This window comes from Aquila chrysaetos, chromosome 18 (genome assembly GCF_900496995.4).
Source record: "Aquila chrysaetos chrysaetos chromosome 18, bAquChr1.4, whole genome shotgun sequence".
In the NCBI taxonomy this organism is placed as follows: domain Eukaryota; kingdom Metazoa; phylum Chordata; class Aves; order Accipitriformes; family Accipitridae; genus Aquila; species Aquila chrysaetos.
In genome coordinates this window covers 16,912,650-16,937,241 of record NC_044021.1, presented here as the reverse complement: position 1 = coordinate 16,937,241, position 24,592 = coordinate 16,912,650, and the positions used below count along the sequence as shown (strand labels likewise).

At 40.8% G+C, this 24,592-nt stretch overlaps 1 protein-coding gene across 3 annotated transcripts in view; it reads right to left on the bottom strand.

The window, feature by feature from the left end:
• Positions 1 to 396: 396 nt before the first annotated feature.
• The window catches only part of LOC115353040 (desmoplakin), a 39,803-nt gene continuing 15,607 nt past the window's right edge, over positions 397 to 24,592 (bottom strand). The window contains exons 6-24 of one of the 3 annotated variants that reach the window (XM_030041976.2): positions 23,951 to 24,001; positions 22,807 to 22,968; positions 21,775 to 21,879; positions 20,439 to 20,534; positions 20,062 to 20,187; positions 19,036 to 19,188; positions 17,308 to 17,462; positions 16,776 to 16,902; positions 16,047 to 16,251; positions 15,328 to 15,545; positions 14,506 to 14,672; positions 14,031 to 14,169; positions 12,445 to 12,638; positions 11,434 to 11,596; positions 10,745 to 10,828; positions 9,714 to 9,821; positions 8,980 to 9,078; positions 5,853 to 8,144; positions 397 to 4,281 (exon numbers count right to left, since the gene is read on the bottom strand). In XM_030041976.2, the coding sequence (XP_029897836.1) occupies positions 1,087 to 4,281; positions 5,853 to 8,144; positions 8,980 to 9,078; positions 9,714 to 9,821; positions 10,745 to 10,828; positions 11,434 to 11,596; positions 12,445 to 12,638; positions 14,031 to 14,169; positions 14,506 to 14,672; positions 15,328 to 15,545; positions 16,047 to 16,251; positions 16,776 to 16,902; positions 17,308 to 17,462; positions 19,036 to 19,188; positions 20,062 to 20,187; positions 20,439 to 20,534; positions 21,775 to 21,879; positions 22,807 to 22,968; positions 23,951 to 24,001 (7,839 nt within the window). In that variant the 3' untranslated portion in view covers positions 397 to 1,086. The remainder of the gene's footprint in view (positions 4,282 to 5,852; positions 8,145 to 8,979; positions 9,079 to 9,713; positions 9,822 to 10,744; positions 10,829 to 11,433; positions 11,597 to 12,444; positions 12,639 to 14,030; positions 14,170 to 14,505; positions 14,673 to 15,327; positions 15,546 to 16,046; positions 16,252 to 16,775; positions 16,903 to 17,307; positions 17,463 to 19,035; positions 19,189 to 20,061; positions 20,188 to 20,438; positions 20,535 to 21,774; positions 21,880 to 22,806; positions 22,969 to 23,950; positions 24,002 to 24,592) is intronic. The other 2 variants (XM_030041978.2, XM_030041977.2) reach the window with 2 other exon arrangements.

Genomic DNA, 24,592 nt, shown 5'->3' with positions numbered 1-24,592 from the left:
CTATCTTTGTTCTGCTCTTTGTCCAAAGTTACCTAGATGCGTAAGGGAGAACTGACTCAATCGATTGTAGCTGCAGAGACAATAGGCTGGATCACGAGCAGAAGAAATATGCTTCTGGCCATCATCAAGTCTATAACCAACTGCAGAAACGGGCTTTCTGCTTCTAGAGGCATAGTTTCCATTATTGGTACTATCTTCATTTTCCTACTGAAAATGCAGAATCAGAATTCCAATTTCATAAAAATCGTGGATCAGCATAATGAAAAATAATGTGCCTGTACACTATTTTTGTGACAAAGCTAGTACTTGTTACTTTTTAAAATGTTTCCTTCTCTAATCTGTGCCTCCAAGAAAGTCCATAGCTAAATTTAATAAGCACACAACAAATACTTTAAAACTTCAAAAGTTTATTGCCCAGGATAGCTCACTTGGTGCAGTTAGGTATTTTTTGTTGTTGTTACATGGAAATAAAGCAAAACAGTAGAAAATACATATGGGTAACAGTAAAACAAAAGCCCAGCCTAGTAATAAGCCCTTTATATCACCAAGTTATACTTAAGAAAATTGCTAGCCAAACATAGAGAAGTAGAGTATCTGGAAGACAGAGCTTTTCGTGTTATAGTATAGATTCTAAACCAATATTAAAGGCATTTTCTGTCCACATTGTTAGTAGTTTTTTCTTCATAACAGCAAATTGAAAAAGGTCTATGTGGAAAAAAATTAACTACTGCAAGACTTTCAAACCTCAGTTATCAGCTTATGGGTTGACAGTTACAGATAACAGGAGAAGGCACATGACAGTGTTTAAAATATACAGAGACCAATTAAAATCCAAACACTAAAAGGAAATGGGAACCAAAACTCAAAATTCACAAACATGACTTTTTGCATCCCCTAATCTATATTCCATAAACTTGCATTCAAGCATTTTACAGCTTTTTCAGAAGAGAAATTGAACACACCCAGAAAAGACTTAAGGGTTTTGCTTTGGGTTGCTTTGTTGGGTTGTTTTGGGTTTTTCTAAGGAGAGGGGATATAGAATCATCTAAATGATATTAAAATGCAGACACATTCCCTCAGTTGTTACTAGCGCCCAATAGACCCGCTGCTGAAGGTCAAGTATGAGTAAGAATATGAAGAACTTGCTGATGCATCAAAACTTCCCCTCCTAGACCCACTGCGTGAGCCTGAACGTGAGCCAGAGCGAGAGCCAGAGCGCGAGCCGGGTGCTGAGGAGACATTGTAGGGACTGGATATGCCTTTAGATGAAACGGAGGCTGCTTCCAAGAGTTTAAGCCCGGTGATGTCTTCCACCATTGACCGATTCATTGCATCTTTGTAGGATATTTTCAGTTTGGTCTTGGGGCAGGTCAGAATTTTGGGATAGCTGTTCGTGTCTTGCAATTTCTGGGCAGCGCGACCATCGATCAATCCATTCCTAATGGCTTCTTCAGTACTTATTCTTCCACGCACTTCTGGGTCCACGAGACCTCCAGTGAGGTACTGGAATTCAAGGAATCGCTGCCCAGCCTCGTAAGGCAACCATTTTTCCTTCACTGCTTCAGCAGCTGACATCCTCTTGCGTCCGCCCTTTATGCCTTCAAACCCTATGAAGGCCTTCTGGGCTGGTTTGAGACGCGTGGCCATATCCTGATCAATGATGCCTTGACTAGTGGCTTCCTGAAGCGAAAGCCTCTGGCCTGTGGTAGGACATATTATGCCCCCTGTGCAGGCCTGGGCTTCAAGTAACCGTTGCCCAGTGATGCTATCCACGATGCCCCGCTGTATAGCTTCTGAAATGGAGATTTTCTCCAAGTTTTCGGTGTCAAATATGGCTGCAATAGGACTGCACTCTTCTGGGGTCTCTGAAAAAGAACCGCTCCTGATCAGTGAAGAAGAACTCCTGACGCTCAGCACTGTGGGAGACCGAGTCACCGACTCATGCCGAAACACCTCATCAGTGCCATTACGGCAGGAAATCATGTCTGCAAACTGCGTCAGGCTTAAACTGCCAGAACGGTACTGGTCAAAAAACTTCCTCTCAACCAGACCTTTATCAATAGCGTCTTGGATGTCATACTGGCTACCAGTTTTTCTGTCGACAAGGACTACTCTACTGCTACCATCTGATCCTGTAATAGTTATTTCTTCCCACTCACACTCCTGTTCAGCTAGTTCTGTATAGGTGTCATAATCTATGAGGCCTTTGCTGTATGCCTCCTGTACGGACATTTCCCTGTTTGTTTCTGGATCTACAATGACAACCCGGCGTTTCCTAAGGGTGTTCTTCTGTGAGGTGTGCACCACCTTCTTCTTCTCTCTCAGGGGCAGAAGGCAGAGCCCTGTTGCTTCATCCTTTATGCATCTATCTTTCAGCTGCAAGTATGTCAAGTTCTCCTCTGTGTTGGGATCAAAGAACCCTTTGGTGTCATCACTTGGATCACTAAGGATCTGGTTCAGCTCTTCATTGAAGTAGCCACGCTTGTAGGCCGTCTCCACTGGCAAGCGGTAGCTCTCTTTGGGGTCAATGATTCCTCCGGTAGCAATCTGGGCCTCCAGCAAACGAATGCCGTGGCCCCTCTCTATGAGCTCTTTGTTCATTGCTTGAAACAGAGAAATGATGTTTCCAGTTTCTGGGTCTTTGTACCCAGTGACAGCTCTTTCAGCAGAGAGAAGTTTCTCTTTAAACTCAATTCCAACAAGACCTCTTTTGTAAGCTTCCTCAACAGGCAGCCTCACATTGCTGACAGGATCCACTATGAACCCTGTGGCTGCCTGTGCTTCCAGGAGTTCAAGGGCTGTCCCTGGTCTAACCAAACCTATTTTCATAGCCTGGTAAATGCCAAGCTTCTCTTTAGTAGCCTCATTATAGATACCAGCAATACAGCTAGAGCCCTGAAGGAAATCAATAATTCTCGCACTCACTTCTTCCACTGTAATTGCACCTCTTTCCAAATCATTCCTTGTTGATTCCTTAATAATTCCAGCCTCGAGCAGTGCATCTGCTGAGACAGGCTGCCTGATTCCTTGGAATGACATACTCCTCTTCTGCACTGGGAGGAGGAGCAGACCAGTGTGTGGTTCAATTCTACATTTTTCCTTCAACTGCATGTAAGTGACTGCCTTTTTGGTGGTAGGATCAATGAAGTTCTTTGTAGTGCCTTGGCAGTTGTTTAGGATCCTGTACAGGTCTTTGTCAATCAACCCACGAGATAAAGCTATATCTTTGGGTAGGAAGACACTGTTGACAGGATCAACAATCCCTCCTACAGCCAGCTGGGCTTCAAGCAGACGAATCCCAGTTTCTCTGTCAACCAAGTTTTTCTTGATGGCTTCAGATACTGGCACAGTTTTGCCCGAGAAAGGATCTTTAAATCCTGTAATAGCCTTTTCTGCTGTATAGATTTGTTCTCTGTCATCAAAGTCAATCAGATCTCTGGCAATAGCACTGTCCACAGTTAACATCTCATTTCGATGTGGGTCTATCACGCCTCCTGTTGCTGCCTGGGCTTCTAAGAGCAGGACTGCGTTTTCTGCTGTAAGCAGCTGATTCCGTTTGGCCTCAACAAAGGAGTACTTCTGTCTGGGTGAAAGAGACACCCCTGCAATAGCACCTGCCCCTTTGAGGTAGGGTTCAATGTCAGCCGCGACTTCTTCCACTGACCTCTGCCCCTTCAGCAGTTTATCCAGTGTGAGTTTATCTATCAGTTGACACTCATACAGCTGCATTGCTGTAATCTTCTTCCGCAGACCACTGAACAGCAACTTGGAGGCATCAATACAAAAGTCTTCCTCAGTCTGCGTAGATCTATGGGACCCATATGGGCGTTGCTTGAGTTTTTCAATCTCTCTTTGCAGCCTGAGACGCTCAGACTCCAACTCTGACTGGTTTTTGACAGCGGTCTCTTCCAGTCTGCACCGGTATCTCTCCTCGATGCGTTTGATCTCCATCTGCAGCCTTTCAATCTCACTCCTCAGGGTGTTCTTCTCCCTCTCACTCTTCTCTCTCTCACACTGGATCTTCCTTATGGATTCCTCTGTCCGGGAGTGCTGGCTCTTCCATTGATTGAGGTCATTCAGGATTTGCTGCTTCTCACTTTCCAGGCGTTGCTTCAAACGAGACTCTGATTCCAGGGTAACTTTCAAACGGTTCAGCTCCTCTTCTAATCTCTGCAGCCTGGCTTTGTCTTGCTCCAAAGCACTCATTTTTATCAGCAAGGTTTCTCTTTCTTGCATAATATGACTATACTGATTTTTGGATTCTTGAATCCTATTGGATGCCTACAATTTTAAAGAAGAAATAAACCAAGAGAGGATGGTTAGAGTTTATGCTGGTTAGAGTTATGCTCTCCACTTATAATGCTCTTCAGCCTGTCATTTAGCCTGCAGCAAGCTGCCACTGAAAAACATTCTAGTTGCAGCACTGCCTTACCCAAGACCATGGATACACATAAACCAGTGAAGATACATTGTCCCTTCACTGACAACATCTCTAGTACTGCCGGAGATTCCATTCTGTTACCCATAACCTTGATTTTCTGCTGATTTAGTTAGCTCTTTATAACTTTTTAATACTTCTCATAGTACACCTACACATACACAGAGCATTCAAGACTCATTAAGAGTCTGACACTCAGCAGATGTACCCTGGCATAGTCCTACTAACCTGGGTGAATTTGTATCAGCTAAGGACTGGTCATACATGGATAAAAAGGAAATATATCACTTAATTTTTGCTTTCCTATTAGTTTCATGTTACTCCAAACAATTTTACCTGTGTTGCTTTACATTTTAATTCACTTAATGCCTCCATATATATATAAACATAAACAAACACCTACAAGCATGCACATTTGTATGCAGTCCATATTAAACAGAACACAATTTTATATATTTGTAATACATGCATATATATATGTATATATATATGCACAGATGTCAGATAATCCTAAATGTTAGTAGTTTTAAAAAATCAGTATTAAGATTTTTAAAATAAAGAAAAACTGAATAAGGGAAAGAATAGTTGAGAATGGGAATGAGAGAAAAATATAAAGGGCAAGTATAGGAAAAAGCAAAGAAACATTTTGACAAGTGCTCACTTGTGGATATTTAAACAGTAGCTTTTTGGACAAGAAAACAGGCAGAAGAATGAAATATGAAAAAGTGTTTTCTTTAACTTGTTTATGCTGTCACCTCAAGTTTAAGAAATAAGGGCCAAGAGAAAAATTTGCAAATGCCCTTAGTGACTTAGGAACATAAATCCCTCAAACAGTTAATGAAATGCAGGCTTTAAGTACCTTACGTACAGCTGACAACATGATCTTTAATCCTCACTTGTAGTCAACACCTTACCCAGCTAAGCAGCACTTTGACAGCTTGTTGGTTCTGGGATTTTTAGCTGGTTTAGTCTGTGATAGCACTCAGGTCAGCCTCAAAGGACTGCTTTAACCCATCCTGGCTGAAACAGCCTGGGGAAGCACACAGCCAGCACGGTACAGCTAAAACACAGTGGTACTCCACGTACTCTCATCTCTCCCTAGGATGGTTTGGTGGAGACTGGCACAGACCCAGGGTTTCTCCTGGGGCAAGGGCTGAGGGCAAGGCTCAGCTAGACAGTAAGACAGCTTACGGCTCCCTAGCACAGCTCCCAGGGAGTAAAGAGGCTAAGGAAGTGGCCAAATCCTGCCATTTTTGTTTAAAAATGAACAAGGGGAAGTGCCATAAAGGGGTTATTAGTCACAAGTACAGTGAACTTAAACAGCAAAGTGTGAATTAAGTTGATTCAAATGGGCACTGCAATTAACTATGTATCTGAGAGACAGTAAAGCCGGGATCAAAATATGTGTGAATACCTCTAGAGCTTGCTTTTGGAATTTTTCAATTTCCTGTCTCAATTTTTCCCTTTCTTTCTGTAAATCATTAATCAACCCCTGAAGTTCCAGGGTTTGCTTGCTGCTTGTCTGAAGCTGATTCTTTAGTTCAGCAATGGCAGTATTTTTCTCATCAACTTCACTTCTGACCATTCTGAGGTCATCGTACTCCAATCTAACATTTCGCAGCTCTTCCTCCAGTAACAAGTGTTCCTTGGTTAGGTTCTCAGTGAGAGACTGAAGCCTTTCAATTTCTATTTTGCACTCATTCAAGTTTTTGCTTTTTTCCTCAGAGGTTTTCTGTAAGTGCTCGTATCGTAGATGAGCCTGTTTTAATTGCTCCTGTTCTTGGACCAACTGGCGGCGTAAAGTCTCAATATCAGATGTGTATTTTCTTATCTCCTCCATGTATCTCTGCTTCTCTCTCACATGGCCATCTAATACTTCTCTTTGGTGCCTAAGGTCATCTTCATTCCTCTTCTTTACAATAGACACTTCCTCTATCTGCTGTGTGAGATTAGTTATTTTAACCGACTGCTCTCTGAGAGATCTCCTCATGCCTTCTATTTCCTCCTCCAGTTTCTTCCTCCTGGACGTCTCCTCCATTACATTTTTATTCTGCCTGCAAAGTTCCTCCTCCAGCTTATGCTTCTGGATCTGCAAGTCTTTTACAGTGCTCTGGAACTTTGCACTTTCTTGATCCCTGCCTTTTTTCTCTTGTGAAACTCTTTCATAGTCAATTTTCAGTCTGGCCAGTTCCTGCTCTTGGATCCTCAGCTTGTTAATTGTCTCAGTAGCACTCGTGTTTGCTTTCTGCAGGTCAAACTGGACTCTCTTTAACTGACTGTTCTCATCCTCTAGTTCTTTTCTCTGACTTGTTTCTACATCCAACAACTTTCTCAGCCTTTCAATCTCTTTGTTTCTTTCCTTAATGGTCTTAGAAGCATCATCAAGTGACTGTTTGTACCGCATGCTTTCTTCAGAGTGCCTCTGAATAACTTGTTTTAGCTCAATCTCCAGCTGCTGTTTCTTCTGAGAAAGCTCTGAGCCAGCTGCCTTCTGCTGCTGAGCATTCTCTTCTATTTTCCGGAGATTATCTGTTGTTTGACTTATTGTATTCTTCAGTCTCCTAATTTCCTCACACAAATTCCTATTTTCTCTCATGGCATTATCAAGCTGTGTTCTATAATTATTTGTGTCCTCTTCCTTTTGCATGGTGACTTGGTGAATTGTGGTCTTTGTGATATTAATTTCAGTTTCATATTTGTTCTTTAAACTAATAATTTCCTCATCATAACTGTTCCTTACCTTAGCCAATTCATTTTCAAGTTCCCATCGGCTTTTAGCCTCTTCCTGAAGCTGAACCTTTAGCCTTTCCAGCTCCTTAGTTTTATCCTGAATAGTTGAGGCAGCCTCCTCAAGAGCCTGCTTGTATCTTGAGTTGTCTTCGCCACGAAGCTGAATGATCTGTTTCAGCTCCAGCTCTAACTGATGCTTTTGCTGCGACACCTCAGAACTGCAAGCCTTGTGCTGAAGAGCATCTTCTTCTGCCCGCCTCCGTTGATCTGTGGTTTGCAGAATGGCATCGTTCAACCTCACAATCTCATCCTTAAGGTCTCTATTTTCTCTTGTCAGTCTGTCAACCTGGGCTCTGAGGCCTTTTGCATCATCATCTTTCTGTGCAGCTATCTGCTGGATTGTAGTCTTCTTGATATTAATTTCTGTTTCATACTTGTTCTTTAAATTACTCATCTCCTCACTAAACTGGTTTCTTACCTTAGCCAGCTCATTTTCATATTCCCTCTTCCGTGTGCCTTCGTCCTGAAGAAGAACCCTTAATCTTTCTATCTCGTACTCCTTCTCCTTGATGACCTTCTCAGACTCTAACTTTTGCCAACCAAGGCTGTCTTTCTCGTTTTGTCTTGTTTTCTGCAGCTGGTCATAGTCATTCTTCTGCTGCTCGTATCTATCCTCCAGCAACTTCCTTTTCCTTTTCTCATCTTCAGTCTCATAAGTCAGTCTGGTTATTCTGTCATTTAGATCCTTTATTTGGGCATAGCATTTGTCCAGGTTTTGCTTAGCAGAATTTCCATCCATTTCAGCTTGTCTTTTCATCTCCTCCAAACTCATCAGCTTTGCCTTCAGCTGAGAAATGTCCATCTGGTACTTCTGCAGATTTTGCTCCAGGAATTTGTGTTTGTTGTTTGTCTCTGAATTTGAATCCCTGGCAAGCCTGAGTTCTTCTTCCAGGAGTTCAATTTTGGTGTTTTTCATCTGCAAAATGATAGCAGAAAAACAAACAAACCCACATAAACACTTGTGACAACTGTTTCAAAATCATCACATGCAAGACAATATACATTTGTAACACTGACAACTTACAAAGCATTTTTTTCTCTGCTTCAGTGAGAGCTCAAAGTCCTTTTTTACCTAATGTCATGAAGACAAATTCTGGAATCCTTATTTAATCAGTCAAACCTTATTCAGAAGTCAGCATCATGACTTTCAGAGGGGAAATGGTACTTGATGGGGGGAGGGAGATGCAATACAGATAGTAAAATCTGATGTACCAAGAGTTCACCAGCAAAGTACTAAATAGCCTTCTTTAGAACCTGCATCATTTTCAAATAGGTGATTCACATTCCATATACGTGACCTCTTAAATGAGCCTCTCTGTTTCCACTGAGCTGTATCAAATCAGGAATTACTCCATTTGAAACACTTTAGATCATGGCCTGAAATGAGTGGGGCCCCTCAACCACAAAGAGCAAGTTTTCAGCACTAAGATAACTGTACTCTCACTGAGGTCAAGGCTGTGATGGGCAGAGAAGGACCTCTTGTGTGCTTGGATGCACAGCTCCTATTTACCAAGAAGGCTAGTGTTCTCCACCTCACATGTGACCTTGGAGGTAACTTTGCAAGATACTGTACTCTTTGACAAAAGATGCATGAAACTGCTTATATGCCTCCTTCGTGGGACACCCCTGAGCTCAGTGTTTAGTTTTCTGGACTGTTTTGCACTGTACTTAAGCAGAAAGTCTTTCATCAGTGATAGCTTGCTAACCTCTGATAAAAATAGAAGGTAAAGAAAATAAAAGAGTCAGATTACCTTCAATTCCTCCATGTTCTTTAACATTTCACTTAAGAATCTGTAATAATCTCCTGATCTTGTAAGAAGCTCTATGTAGCGAGACTGAGCCTCACTAGCCTTGAAAAGAAAGAGAATTGTTAACAGCTTGTACTACAGAGTTAGATATGAACACACCTATGTCTCAGATCATTTAAAGGATTCCAATCCACTTGAGAAAACATTATCACTTGACAAAGTAAAAAGCAAATTCTCCTCCTCACAAATTCACATGACTTTCTGGGGACCCCAAATGTATAAATTCTTCCTTCTGATAAACCCACACCTTCCTTTTCAAGATTATTTTCCCCTGCGGCTGATGTGATATTAAATCCAAGGCTTCATCCCCTGGTTCATCATGCTCTTCCTGTCTGACAGTCACAAGTAACACAGGTTAAACTTTTAATAGTGGTTAATTCCCAGGTTGGAAGTGACTAAACCACCGGGAGCATGAATCTTACTTTCTCACAATATGTATGCAATGGACATTGAATAGGAATGAGGTAAATTTCTGAGGGCTAATCTACTGTCTAAATGAGCCCAAGTATGATTTTACAGCACAGTGACTATTCTGCACTAATTTCTTGTGCTTATGTGCTTAGTACACATTACCAATGACAGCACTAATTATTAGAATACAGCTGGATATAACTCACAATGACTCATACGGACAAACAAATGTATTCAAAAGACTGATGGGGAGGAAAGAAAGATACCTCTTGTAGAATCAGCACTGCAGGAGACTGAACCACACTCTTCTTGATAGGTATATTGAGCAATGTTTCTAATCCAGAACTGTACGAAGCAACCTGTAGTTCATAATCCTGTAAAACAACAGGGAAAGGTAAGACCTATTTAGCAACTGCCAAGGAAGTCTGGGAATCTGGATTTCCCAAAACGCAAATAAAATTTTGGGGTTGTTCTGTGGTGGGTTTTTTTTTAATAAAAAGCTACATTTTCCCTTGTTTGTATCTCTGGCCACGTATAGATGATCCTCTATCATAAACAGAAGTCCATCAGTTCAAGTACCACTGTGAAGACTCATGGAGGAGAATGACAAAGGGAAAAAGAGAAAAAACATTTTACAAAAAAGGGAAGATACATGTTTCCGTTAGTTGAGGGCTACCCAGAGGTGAAAAAGATTGATGGGAGCAACTGGTCTAGGTACTCTTATCAACCAAAACTTCATCAGAAATAACTGTCTCTGCATCTCTTTCATATCACGTAAGCCACATCATGTATATAGCAAGATCTTTGTCACAGAAAGCTAGGTTGAGCTGGAGAAAGCACAGATACAAGGATGACATAAAAATACAAAGACCACAAAACCATTCCCTGTATATCTTCTTGGTTTTCATGGCTATTGCACACCATTCCTCCTGCTAATCTGCATTTGTCTTGCCTCCTAGACCAGATCCTAATCAGACCTAATTCCTAAACTACCAATCTGTTCTCTAGTCCCTTATTTTTTTAACATGTGAACTGGAAAGTTTGGTCTAGCTAGAAATAGGCTTTGATTCTTCTGAAGAGAAGCTCTCACTGGTATCTCCTGCATCATCCTGTAGTCTTCAGGTGGCAAGTACACAAATTGCTTTCATTATATTTTGTACAAACAAGTGCTTCACCCCAGCAATTTCTGCACACACACATCAGGGAGCCGACATTTCACCTGCCAGCAGAGCAGAGACAATGGGATGCGCCTGACCGTGAAAAACCACACCCTATAAAAATGCTGAAATCCAAGTACCTTAATTGCAGCTGAACACTGATCTGCATGCTTGAGAAGCTCCTCAACTTTGTCTCGCTTCCCACAGATTTCACTGTGCAAGTTCTGTCAAGAAAAAAAGTGAGCTGTGAAACACTCCCTCAAGATTTACCAGTTATTTCCTCCTGTACACACTGCCTCCATCAGAAGGCACGAGCAGTATGAGACCACTGGGACCCCAGAGGCTGAGACCTGAAATGACCTGTAGCCATGCAGTTTTTACAACAGCAAGCTCTCTGTGCATGAGAAGGTTGTTCTCAGAAAGAACACCTAGCAACTGAACAACCCCCAGAACTCGGGACGGAGAGTTCCTTGACTTCAGCTTAGATGTATTTCCTCGCTTTTTATTTTTGTGCTATAATTTGTCCCATAATTTGCCCCATCATGCAATCCCTTGAATTAATTCAAAGCTGATGTGTAAAGGTGTCACTGATCATGTAGAAGCCAAAACTGGTCTTGTTCATAATCTGTAGCAGTGCTGACAGAAAGTAATAAGGATAATACTTCCTCTCTCCTGCCTTCTACACATGCAGTGTTTCTTGGTAGCGCGCATACTTTATAATTCAAAACAGGCCACTGTATTGCAGACTGCATTGATACTGTTATTTTCTGAATAGCAAAACAATTTAAAATCCAGATAATTGAAGAAGACTCATTCAGGTGCCGCATACCTTCTGATCATGTAGGTATCTCATGATAGTGTTGCAATCGCACAGCTTCATGGACTCGATAGAATCCTGCCTGCGCTTGGCATCACAGATCCATTTGCACAGAGCCTGGTAGAGATCTCGGTAAGTTTTCAGCTGTTTGATCTGCCTTTCTAAATCCCATGATCTAGAAAAAAAAGAGGGAAAACTGTCAAAATGGAAGATGCATTCTCCTCTCTCTTTAAATATTTTTCAGAAATAAGACAGTAATAAATTAGGTAAAACTATGGGAAGCTCTAAAAGGACATTCTGAACAAAAATTTCAAATAAATGAGAATTGTACTGGTTTTAAGTCACCCAACATGGGTTTTTAGTGCCTCACTTTTTAGTAACTGCAATACACAGAGGCTGGCACTTTCTGTCAACTGAGGGATGGATAAAACCTTGCAGTGATAAGAATCAAGTTCACTGACTTCAGTACTCGTTCTCAGTTTTCACCAAAACAACCAGCAACAGTCAATTTTTATTAATAGGACTAGATTTTGGCCTCAAGTAAAACCAAAACAAACCACACCCCCAAAAAAACCACAATCAGAATATGCCTTCAGTTCAATGAAGCATTAGAAAAAAATTGTTGGGATTTTTTTTTTTTACTTAATTTTTAGTGTTAATTTTTTAACCGTCAGGTATAGGGTATTCAGGAATAAGCATGGTTGCTTTGTTTGAGAGGGGAAAATGCTGACACTGCAAGTACTTAATCCAGGAACATTAGCAAGAATAAAAAAAAATTATTAGAACAACTCCTTAGCACATAGGTTAGACATTTACATGACTACATTTTCCTGCTTGGTCTTACACAATCCCTTTTAAAGTATGTCCAACCTGTTCACAGTTGCTCTAGTCTTATTGCCCTAAAAGTCATCATTTGTCCTCTGGAGAGATGATTAGTGCACATCAGTTCTTTTAGACTCACTGTTAAGATGATCTTAGTAGCAATAGCAGTAAGGAAGAAGCTATTAGGAAATATAAGCAAACCTGTTATCTATCTGCTTATCAGCTCTCTGCCAGCGGTCTATTAGCTGGGTAACTTTGTCACAGAACTTTCCAATGTCCATGTCATACAGGGTATATGACTGGCAAGACTGTGAGTGAATCTGAAGTGCTTTCTGCAGCTCATTTTCCAGGGTATTCAGTAGTGACTTTTTCATGTTTAGGTCTGCTTTCATTTTCTGGAGGAAAAACAAAATGCTGTCATACATTTTATCCTTGGGAGGATACTCAAATTCAACCTTCAACAGCATGCACAATGTGTTGGGATCTAAAGATTTTGTTTCTAATTCAGTAAGGTATGTACACTGATGTCAGCTGGACTTAATATATTTAAAGTGAAACACCTACTTTGGTAAAAAGCTTGACTTAAGAATGTGTTTAAAGTTAGACTCACTCTTAAATAATTTGCTAAACCAAAGCCCTCTGCTGTCATATTCTGTAGCTAACATTTCAGTTTCTCAGAACTATGTAGAGCAGTTACCAAAAAAAAAAAAAACCAAACCCCCCAAAAAACCCAGGAAGAGCCTGCCTTGTTTGTTCCTCAAAACAATTGACTAGAAAATTTCACTGAAGTGTAAAAGATTCTTGCACTTGCAACAGCTGTAGAATCAAGCCTCAGGATTGGCATATCCAGTTTTTAAATGTTATCTAAAAAACTGCACAGTTTGTGGGGTTTTTTCCTGTTTACATGTTTATAAACATCTTCCATGAAGATGTTTCTTCACACACACACTTGTTTGTGTGCATATACTCGCATACTGTAGGGTATCACCAAATGGCATATACCGTGCAGGCCCGAGTCACAGGGATGACTGCATTCTTCAATAATATGCCCAAGCATTTTTTTTTTTTGTGTAGCTCAAATTTACACCAGCTAAGAACAACACCCAGCAACTGAACTGCATCTCTCATGTAACATGATAAAAAAGTAACCTGGTTGTGCTCCATTCGTGCCACCTACACACTTTTCCCTATTACACCTGAGAACAGGAAAGAATGGAAGAGTCCCTATTCTCCCAAAGGCTTTCAGTGCACAAAAGCACCAGTTCAACACCAGATAAAGTACTGGTTCTGCGAGCCAACTTTGTGCTCAGCAAAGCAGTTACTCTTTGCCTTCTCCCCTTGTACAGGATGGATAGTTCTCACTAAGATTTGAAACTGACTCTATGGCAAAACCAGGACACACAATAATACTCAGATTTACTTGTTACAACCAGATGACAGCAAGGGCAATTAACAAGCCTTTTTGTAAGAAAGGAGGTATTGCCTTCAAATCTAGCTTCATATATGATACAAATAAACACATATAATTTTGTACAAAAATGGATTATGGAGACCTTCCATGCCACTGGCTTTGCTGTGGGGGCAGCAACAACCAGGGGATGGAAGAAGTAGTAACCCATACATTCCTTGAAATAATTTGAAAAAGCATTGTATGTCTATGTCATAAAATACAACAGGATCAGCATTTCCATCTCCTGTGGTTTCAGAAGGGTTTCAACCAGCTCAATAGGCCAGTGCTGGCAGCTACAAATTTTGCCTTGCTGTGTCCGTGGGTCTTGGCCTCTCACCTTCAGACAAGCCCGGTAAGCCTCCACTTTATCAAGATCCAAAGGAACAGTCTCCTCTTCAGACAGTCTGATTTCAAAAACTCTGATCACATCTTCTGTTTGTAGAATAATCTGGAGCAGACACCTCAGTGCATTCAAGCTATAATAAATAATACAAGACAAATCCATAATGGACTGGGGCAGGAAAGGTGATTATTTCTAATTAATTGTGGATCATTAGTTAAAGAGAATAGACAATACGGAAGAAATTTCAGCAATACCCATGATTCTCGCTTTTTTTTTTTTTTTAAAGTCTTTCAGAAAAGAGAAAAATTCACATAAGTATCTGTTTCTACCCACATGTACAGCCATTTGTAGGAAAGAAGATGTAATTTTACATTGCTGGTTAACAAAAGGCAGGCTTCTGGACCAAGAATTATGGAAGAAAGTGAATGATTTATTGCTATATTTATTGCTATAACATCAACTTTCTTACCTGTCTAAGTAGCCAGCAGAAACACCATTAATATTTTCCAGTTTTTGAAATAGGGCATTTATCTCTGACTGCAAGTACACATACTTTTCACAGCCTCTGAAGTTAGGCAGCAAGTCCTTATGCTTATTGAGGGTTTCAGCCATTATTTGAGAGTCATTCTGCACACCCTAAGGAAAGAGAATGCCTGATTTACACATTTTTGGTGGCTGAATGAACATTCTACAGCACATATGCAATTGGTCTCCTTATCCAAATAGTCTGCTGCTATCTAACCAGCTTGACTGAGGACTGAAGCAGTGCCTGAACTTGCTTTCTTCAAGGTTAACATTGGGCAGTTTCTTTTTAGCACAGTCCACAACAGGTAATACCTCTTTTTGAGCACCTCGTCCACTCTGAAACTCAGCTCTGTTGAAAGCAAAGCACTTTACTGCCAGCTGCCTACTGCACTCAGTAGACGTGCCAAGGTCCTTCTGCTCTTAAGACCTTTGCAACCTCATTGCCTCAGGGGAATTTCTCATATGCTGAACTTGTTCTCTTTTCTTACTAATCTTCTCTCTCCAGTCTCCTTCAAATCTTAATGTCCGCTTGACATCACGCTTTCTGTATTCTTTGTCTGACAGAATGTAACTTCTAAAACCCAACAGTCAAATTCTTCTACTTAGGAGCTACACTCCAATCCAAATCATCATGGTTAGCTTCCAACTGAGAATTTTCTGCACAGGATGTGTGTCTTGCCCAGCTGATCAGAAACACAACTGCAGTATGCTCTGCAGCAGAGTCATACTGAACTTGAGATGCTCAAAGAAAAACATCCACAGTTACCTCTAAATCCTTTATTCTGACTGAAAAGTCATGCACAGCCCCTTGATCCACTCCAAGAGGAGCTCTTTGAACCATCTGAATCTCAGAAGCTTCGATCTGACGCCGAAGCTTCTGAAGCTCCATCAGCAGCCAGGCCTCCTGCTTCTCATGTTCTCGGTTTCTCTCATTAACAATAATGGTGCTTGAGGAACCCACAGGACAGCTCTCAGTTGGGACAACTGTAAAACGAATTGGGTAGACGTCAACTGCCAGAGAACTGAGCACTACATACAGAAAGCCAATGTAGCGCCCAAGTGACCTAAGCACTGAATTGATCTGCAGAACTGAGAACAGGAAGATTTGGGCCCTTACGCAGCTGTTTCAAGGAATGAAATATCTCCTTCACAAAAAGACAAACCTGCTTCCTCAAATGCAGCAGTGAGATTTTGCTTCCTAATAACTGAAAACATATCAGATGGACTAAATCCCTCTCATTTTCCCAGCAAGTTCCATGAACTTCGGAGGACTATTCCCAGGTTCACATCAAAGGAAGGAAGAACAAAATATACTCTTCCCCGTGCACGGCCAGTTTTGTTATGTTGGGAGACAGCAGTACAATTCTCAAAAAGGTTTCCATTCATAAGTTTAGGAGAACATTTTCACATGGAAAGAATACACCACCATCTGAACAACGAAACTCCAGCAGTCCAATCTCTACAAAAAACAGGAGGACGACAAACCTGTTTGTGGCTGCCGTGACTGACTGGGCAGTTGTATAATCAAGGTTTGGTAGTGCTTCTGAGCATCAGTGAACTGAGTCTGGATCTTTCGTTTGTCTTCATCGCCAAACATCTCTGAGCCTTGGCTGTTCCTGAGGAATTCTTGATAATGGATCTCCAGGTCAGTTATTATTTTCTGATAGTCTTCCTTACGCATTGTTTTCAGCTGAATTGAGGAAGAAGAAAATTTTGAAAGAAGCAGCAATTGAGGAAGGTTTATGACTAGTTAGTCATTAAGGAACAAACTAATACAACTATATTAAAAAAAAAAAACAAAGGAATCACATTTTAGAATAAAACCTAACCGGGCTGCCTCTAAAAGTACGGTGCTAAAAGTGGGATTTGAGCTAATCTGTTCTTGTTATAATAATTTCATAACTTAAGAAATTATACATCTTACTCTGTCTACCCATTCCCTTGCATAGTGGGAACAAGTACAGCAAGTATGTAATAAAACCCCTCAACTAATCTTCCTGTTTATCCATAACATATTTGAATGGGAAAGCATGTTGCCTCTCCTTTAATAAAACCACAACTTCCACATATAAGCGTTTGTGCAACCCAGCAAAAGGAAGGCCCATGATTTTGCAGAACATACATCTGTACAGGACACAGCAAGCACTGTTTGGGACAGCAGAGGGCAGGTCATGGATGTCCCTGGTCTACAGGTAAGGCCAGCTGGATTCTTACCTTGGCAATAGTCATTGCCCTGATTTTCTCAATGTCGATCATGCAATAATGCCAAGATACCAGGCTCTTCATGTTGATATACAGCTGGTTCCACAAAGCTAAAATAGCTTCATAGTATTGCTCAATTCTGAGATGAGAAAATAAATTACATGGTCAAAACGTGCCTGTCCTTGCAGCATAGCTACAAAACATTCAAAGAAACATCCACCAGATGTGGAGTGTGTTAAGGCTTGTTCTCTACTTGAAAAAAAATCTTGGAAATTAATTTATCCATGACTTTCGTTATTAGAAATGAGGAAAAACCTTGTAGAAGTTAAATTTTAAATATTTTTAGATCCCAACCCAGATCCCAGGAAGCTTCACTGCAGGGAATTTCCTCAAATCAAGGGTCTAGTCCTTAATCCCCCACCCTTATAGGGTGAGGGGGCACTCTGATCAAGGCACAGACCAGATTTTGTGATTGGTTGCTATTTTGAGTAAACTATTCTATCTACTCCCAGTGGTAGGTGTCCAAACCCAGGCAGCAACTCACTTGGTAGCAAGATCCACTGCTAACGGATTGGGAGGTGGGATGATAAGACTAACAGATGGCACCAGCATATCTACTCCTCCAGGGCCAGTCACCAGCCACTTGCTGCGCTCATTATTGTCCTTCAGGATACACTCATCTCCTTTGCGCACCGTTTTCTGTAAGGAACGCAGAACAACATTTTTTTCTTTAGTTAAGTAAGATGGGGCTTCTAGGAGAGACAGACAAGGAAGATGCATCTAGATCACAGAAGTGGGAGTGCTTCCCAGCTGCCAGGTCTAGGTCTGCATCTTGGCTTCACACTGGGACAAGAAATCAGTACAGATCAACCCCTTCTCGCTGAATCCGGTTTCCATGTGAAGAAAACCCAAGAAAACGAAGTGGGAGCCACAGAACACTCTGAGCAGTTGCCAGTCCAGTTGATCATCAGACTTGGGGATTGCCATGACAAATATCAAAGACTGAGCATGACACATGGCCACAGTAAGCTATGCAACCATGTGTGGCTGTAAAGCTGCATACATATTCCTGTATGTATGTGAGCTGGAGGCCTAAGGATGCTTAGTGCTGCATCCATATTTGCAAAAGGACTGGGAGCGAGCACAGCAGAGCTAGATCCACCAGCCCCAGCTGCCAGAAATCCTGACACGATATGGCCATGGATGTGGCCATGGTGCAGGTTACAACCCACTCACATCCAAGAGGGGAGGTTCTTCCTATCATTTATCCTGACAGGACTCTATCTGCGTCACACCTCTGCAGCCAGCAAATATGGTTTTTGACATAACTAGTAAAAGGCCACGGACTTTGCATTGATCTGAGCATGCAGGGGCTCCAGACTTGTCTGGGCTTACCTTCATCTGAGCAGAATTTAGCTTGCTTAAAGTAAGAGCAATTGCCAAGCAGTCAGGACCATTGCCTAAATTTGTTTAGTTTTGCTTACAGTAACAACAAGTAGTTGCTCTGTGTGGGCTGAACTTCTGTGACTCTGGAATAAAATGTGGTATGGAAGAACACAGACACAGAGTAGATAGCAGAAACCCCAGATCGTAAACACAAATCACAGTGGTCAATTACTGGTCACTACAGGAGTACAACCTAGTGAATCAGGTAAAACAAGTTTTACAGATAACAGATCAAAATAATTGGGTAATTGGGAACCAGTGAAGAGAAAGAGCACGTAAGCAGAAAACACATCTAAGCCTAGTGTTAAGAAAAAATATAGAAATAAACCCAAGCAGCCCCAGTACTGAGGAGGAAGAAAAACCACCACCATCAATTTCATACTCCATCCAGCAAAAAACTGGGTATACCAATGACTCGCTGTACATTCCTCACCTTTTGTTAGATGAAGTGTTGACCTAAGGACCCAGAGGGACACTGGAAGGGTAAGCAATCACCAAAAAAAAGGTGTAGATGCTGGGAAGCATCTGTATAACAATTTTAACCCTATTACCAATGAGACTTTTCTGTGCTAATTTGAACTATGAGTATTAATACTATTTAATGGGCTAATATTAATAATTTTTACTAGACTTACTAACCAACCAGAACCTAGCTTGTTTATTCATAATTGCAAGCAAGTCAGAGCTTTTTTGTCAAAGAAATTTAAATGCTGACCAAAAGCAGACAAAGGGGCTACACCTATCAGCGCAACAGTTTGTTTACTAAATCATTTGCCACATTCTAGTTTACATGATGTTAATTCTCAGCCAAAAAGGGATACAATACCAGATCCTGTTTGTAGTCACACAGAGCCTTGAGAATAATGGGCTTATTACTCCGGTAGTCTGGGTTACGTGGCTTCAGCTGCACGATCTTCTTGGATTTATTCACCAAACTCTGCACTTGCCTCTTGTATTCAAGAATTCTCTCTCGTTCATTCTGCAAAGATTAATTGTATGTTAAAAATTAATTCTAAAAAGAAACCACATCTAGTTCCCACTGTTTTATTAAGAGAGGGATACATCTGGAGCCCACAGCAGGCAAAGCTTCCTTTAGCTCCAGTGGGATGAGTCTTTGGCCTACCATGTAAAACTGGAGTTTTAAAAAAAGAGAAAAGAAACATCAAAGTATCTTTGCAACTCTGGCAAGCTGCAAAGTTTGCAAAACTTGCAAAGCAGGTTTTTCATACGGATCTGCAATGTGGTTAAAGTGATGTCTAAGAAACACAGCAATAAACGGAAAGAATCTATTACAACATGAATGCTAACTGAAAAAAGTAGTAACTACACTCTCAAACCTGACTTCAGCAATTGCCCTTTTACATCACCAACATTTTTTTCTCCAGTATATTCAATTTGGAATTGTAGTACCTAATTCATGATGAACAAATAACTCAGCTTTTTTGTCTAACTAAGGCCTTTCAAAGAGACTACAGTGATATAGCAACTTGATGAATCATTTACTAAATGCACTTATCCTTTGAGGCAAAATCTATTCTACCACCTATGAATGAAAGTCTTTCTTTTTTTTTTTTTAATTTGTTAGCATGTCAGAAACTCGGGAATATGTTGGGCTCATTCCAGATTTAAAAAGAAATCAGAGTTCACAAACAGTATTACACAAATTAAAATAACACTGATCCATTTGTAAGCTTTCCTAAGAAATGGGCAGGAATATACCATTATGGTTTCAAGTTCATACAGTACTGTTTATAAACATTGCAGTACACCTGGCTTTACATTTGGTATCTGAAAATGGCAACTGATTTCCAGGGAAAGCAGAACATAACCTGTTAGGTGGGTGTGACAGTACCTCCAGCTCTTTGATCTGCTCCAGCAAAGATTGCAGTGACATGCTTTTATCACAGATGAACTTCTTTCTGATGGAGTCTTGTAAGTTTTTCAGGTAGCACTCTGTGGCTTGGGCCTCTTCAAAGAACTACAGGAGAAAAGTTGTGATTTCAGTTGTACACAGCTCTTAGAAATGTCTGCTAAAAATCAGTGGGTTCCTGTCATGAGAAATCCCAGTTCACATCTAGCAGAATGGTACCATTTACAATACGGTGACAGTGTGTTATGCACAACTGTGTATGGATTTAGAAAGATTTTGGTACAGGGAAAAAAAAAATATCTGTGATGGGATTCACACTTTTAACAAAAGTAGCATGAACTTTCCACATCACTACTCACCTGAAAGTAAGCTGCATTCTCTTTCAGATGAACATCAATGCATTTGGTAATCTGAAGAATCCAGCTCCACTGAGTTTGTAATGTATCCATGTAGGCCTAACAAAAATAGTAATATACAGAACTCAAACCACCACACTGATCTCTCCCATATCTACACTCAAGCAAAACTATTTATGCTCCACATAAATGCAAATAAAAAAATCTGCTGAAACAATTTCATGCACACCAGAATAATGTAACTCATGCAAATAGTTCCCCAACTTCTAAGCATCTACCTAACTGAAATGAGTTAAATAACTGCTTGTGGGATGCAGAGAGAAATTTGTTCATGACTTGAATTTTGTTTGATCAGCATAAAGCCTGAAGTGCATGAACAAAAAGGGGTGAAAAGCACAAACAGTAGTGCAAATAAAATATTTCAATTGCAAATTGTCATGTTCTCCTTCCAAGGAACATTGTCAAGCATGATTTTTTATGATGGCTATTTTTAAATTCAAACACTTCTCAAGTAGTCCTCATGTATATTCTTTAGAAAATTACACACAACTTTTACTTCACTGCTGGAGCTTAAAAGGATCTTTCCTTTAAGGCAGAAACTGACCATAGAAGAAATATGAATGGTGATTTCACACAACATGGTAACGGTTAACAAAGTAAATACACTGAAAAGCAGAAAGGACTCTGTTTTCCTATTAGCTTCTTTTAGTTTCAGGGTTCTTATGCACTCTTAAAACTATAAGAACTACAGCATTTCCTAATAAAATGAGATTTTCCAAATTGTTGCAGCCTTTGTAATTGAAAGGTAAATGTACACCAAGCTGTGAAAGCAAAAATGTCTTGGCTAAGCTGTAGAAATGCACTACGAATTTCAGCTGCAGAAAGTATTTGCACCTGGATTAAATATAAAACCTCAATAAAGGGTGTGGCTTTCTTCAAAACATGCCTACTAAAATAGCAGAAGAGCAATGACATGCCTTCCTACCATAGATTCTGCTATACTGTAGGCGACTCAAACAAGATAACAGCAATTTCAATACACTCAGACAACTCCCTAAGCCTCACATTAATTTTTACAGGCATCTATCATCAAATTTGATAGCAATGAGAGCTCTCTCAATAGCTCTTAAGAAGCCTGCAGTTGTTGTGGCCAGGTTTGTAGAGGAAGGTAGTAACATTTATTAGAGCATCTCATATAGCTGTATAAAAACGGACATACTTTTTGGCAAGCAAAACTTTCTCAGGTCCAAACGCAGCATTTCATTTGCAGACTTTCACTGAGAACTTTTGCCACATAGCAACGAAAGGAGCAAGTGAAATCACACGAAGTCTAACTCACCTCAATTTTGTCTGAAGCAGGGTGCTGGTTGAGCACTAGCTGGTCGCTTTCTTGCTTTAGCTTATTGAGTTCTTTTTCTTTAAGCTCCAGTTCACTCATGCGTTTCTAAACAACCAAAACACAGCATTAAACAAGCCCCCAAACGTACGCTGCACAGGATGATTTACTTAAAATTTTCCAGATAGTTGTGATAATGTAAAATTATCCTGCTAACACTACGTATTTCTGTTCAGTGTACTGAAGTTAATTATGAAGACAGCAGAATCAAAGAAGGTACAGTCATCTCAGTTCTAGTCTCTAGGCTTACCGCTTCACATAGCAAAGCGGCCAAAGTTCTGCCTTTCCTAGGAATGATGGAAGCAAAAATGACTGCATCTTGCAACATCCAGAACAGCTGAACTAAAAAAAAAAAAGGTACCTCCTTAGTAGTGTGAACTTTCATTCATTTTTCAATTTGGAGATCAGCACCAATATTGGTTAAAGAAATGCACGTGCTCAATTTCCCTACGTACCCGCAGAAGACAAGGAGCAGTGCAAACCACCTCTGGCCATGTGCTCAACATGCTGCTGGCAAAACCATCAGAGGAAGAGACCAGTTCCCTCTGGTATAGCTTTACTTCCTGGTGACAGACACTGGGGCCAAATATGGGGACCCTCTAACCCCTACATAGTCCTAATAGGGAGAATTAAACCACTTGATTCAAGTCCCTTAGTTTAGCATGCCAACAGCGTGCACAACCTATATGTCACTAATAGTCCACAGTGGACTGCACTGATAAGGCCAGCTTCCAAGGTCAGAAGAAACCATGACAACTGGTTGAATGGGACCACAATCTTCCAATAGATGTCCAATCTTGACTCAAAAGGTTGTCACACAGTACTTAATCCGAAAGTGTGGATAAAAATCCCCAGAAACTTCAAAAGAGTGAAGAAACGCCCATCCTGTGATCAGTCTCTCAGAGCTAGGCTGTTCCTCCCTCACTATCCCAAAAGAGGACCCATGGAAAGCATGGGGAGGTTGAGCTGTCTTACAGAGAAGGCCTCCTGCTTCCTGGCAATGTCAGTGTTCCTGTCACTCCAATCATAGAGAAGCTCTTCTTCCTCACAGTCATTAATCCACATGATTTCTCTGCTGGTGGCTTGGATGAGGTTCTGGAATTGACGGAGCTGATCCATTCTCTCAAAGGAGTATTTCTGCAAGGAATTCCAGAAATTAGAAGCCATAAACACAGAAATGCCTTTGCTGGGTGGAGAAGGGGAAGCCAAGAGCACAGCGTGTCCTTTCTTTTTTTTGAAAACTAAAATAACGGTAAAAATCACACATCTATAAAACCTGTTGGCAATGGACAGCAGATAATGTGCCTGCGTTTATAGAGGCATGAAACCTGCTGGCAATGGACAGTGGACAATGTATCTGGATTTATAGAACAATAGGAACCTGAAGTCAGCAGCTTCTGAAAGTTATTCCAAACACAAGTGTAGCAGACATGTAGGCAGGCAAGCAAAAAGGCATGAGGGAAAATACAAAAAACACCCGAACATTTAACATCATTTCTACTTGCATTTGCTGCTCATAGTACATCCTTGATGTTTGTAGCACCTTTTGCACAGATGACACTTGATGAAAAGATTCCTTCTCCACCCTCACATCATAATACACATCCTGTTGCTTGAATGTGTACAGGAATCAGCTTCCAATCCCAAGGGTTAAATCTACCATTTCCACAAGATTCTCACTGTATTTTACATGAAGATCCAAAACAGGGAAGGTGCACAGCCCTACACTAAATTTGATTGTAATCCCACCTTTGAGTAACTTTTTAAGCTTCATATATAGACTAACTTCATTGCTACATTTACTCCCATTAAGGAGGCAGAGCTCTATTCTTCACCAGCTTAGTGACCAATTCCCTTCACCAGGTGCAAACTAGAAACCTCCTCGTGAGGGTAAGTCAATTATACACGAGGTAATGAATTAATCTCAAGTTCATGACTCAAACTGAACCTTACAGAAACTACAAAGCACTGACAGTTTACTGCTGAACAGAATTATTTAAATATGCATCTGTCACTCTGCTGAAACCTGAAGTGTCCCTTGACTGTAACACCAGTGTTAATAAAGCAAAAAGAGCATTCATCATAGAGGGTATCAGAACTGAACACATCTCATGCTCACCAGCAGTCCTTCATATTCTTCCTCCAGCTGATGAACTGCAGCCTTCTCCCGCTGAAACAGAGACAGCAAATATTTAGTGAGCCTTTTACAAGTTGCCTATTTGCTGATATTTCCTTTACAGTGTCAGTATCATAACGTTGTAACTACAGGTGGTAACCTGCAAATGCCTGCAAGAGACATAGGTGAGTAGCAGATCTGCACCACTGGAGAACCACAAGAAGTATAAAACCAAGGCTTGGACAAACTTACTTCCCTCAGGGATGCTTAGTACATAAGCAAGATTGCACATAACCCCCATAATACCAACACAGCTCCCCAAACTGGATCTCTTTCTGTACCAAACTCCTAGACAGCTGTGGGGAACCAGCTAGTCCTAGAGCTAGCTTTGGAGATTATGAAGTAGTATAAGCTACGATGTGAGCAGGAGGCTCCAATTTTTTTTCCTGTTCCTATGACTGGGAACCTGCACAACCTTGGAACTGGTATTCCATAGGGCCAGACTATCACCTTTCCTATTTGAAGAAGGAAAAAGAGAGTAACACCCCTTCTACTCTTCAGCTTGGCTGAGAGATCAGAGCTCCAGAACGGAGTGCCTTTTCTTTAGATCCAACTCTCTCTCCTCCTGTCTGTGTGAGCAACTAA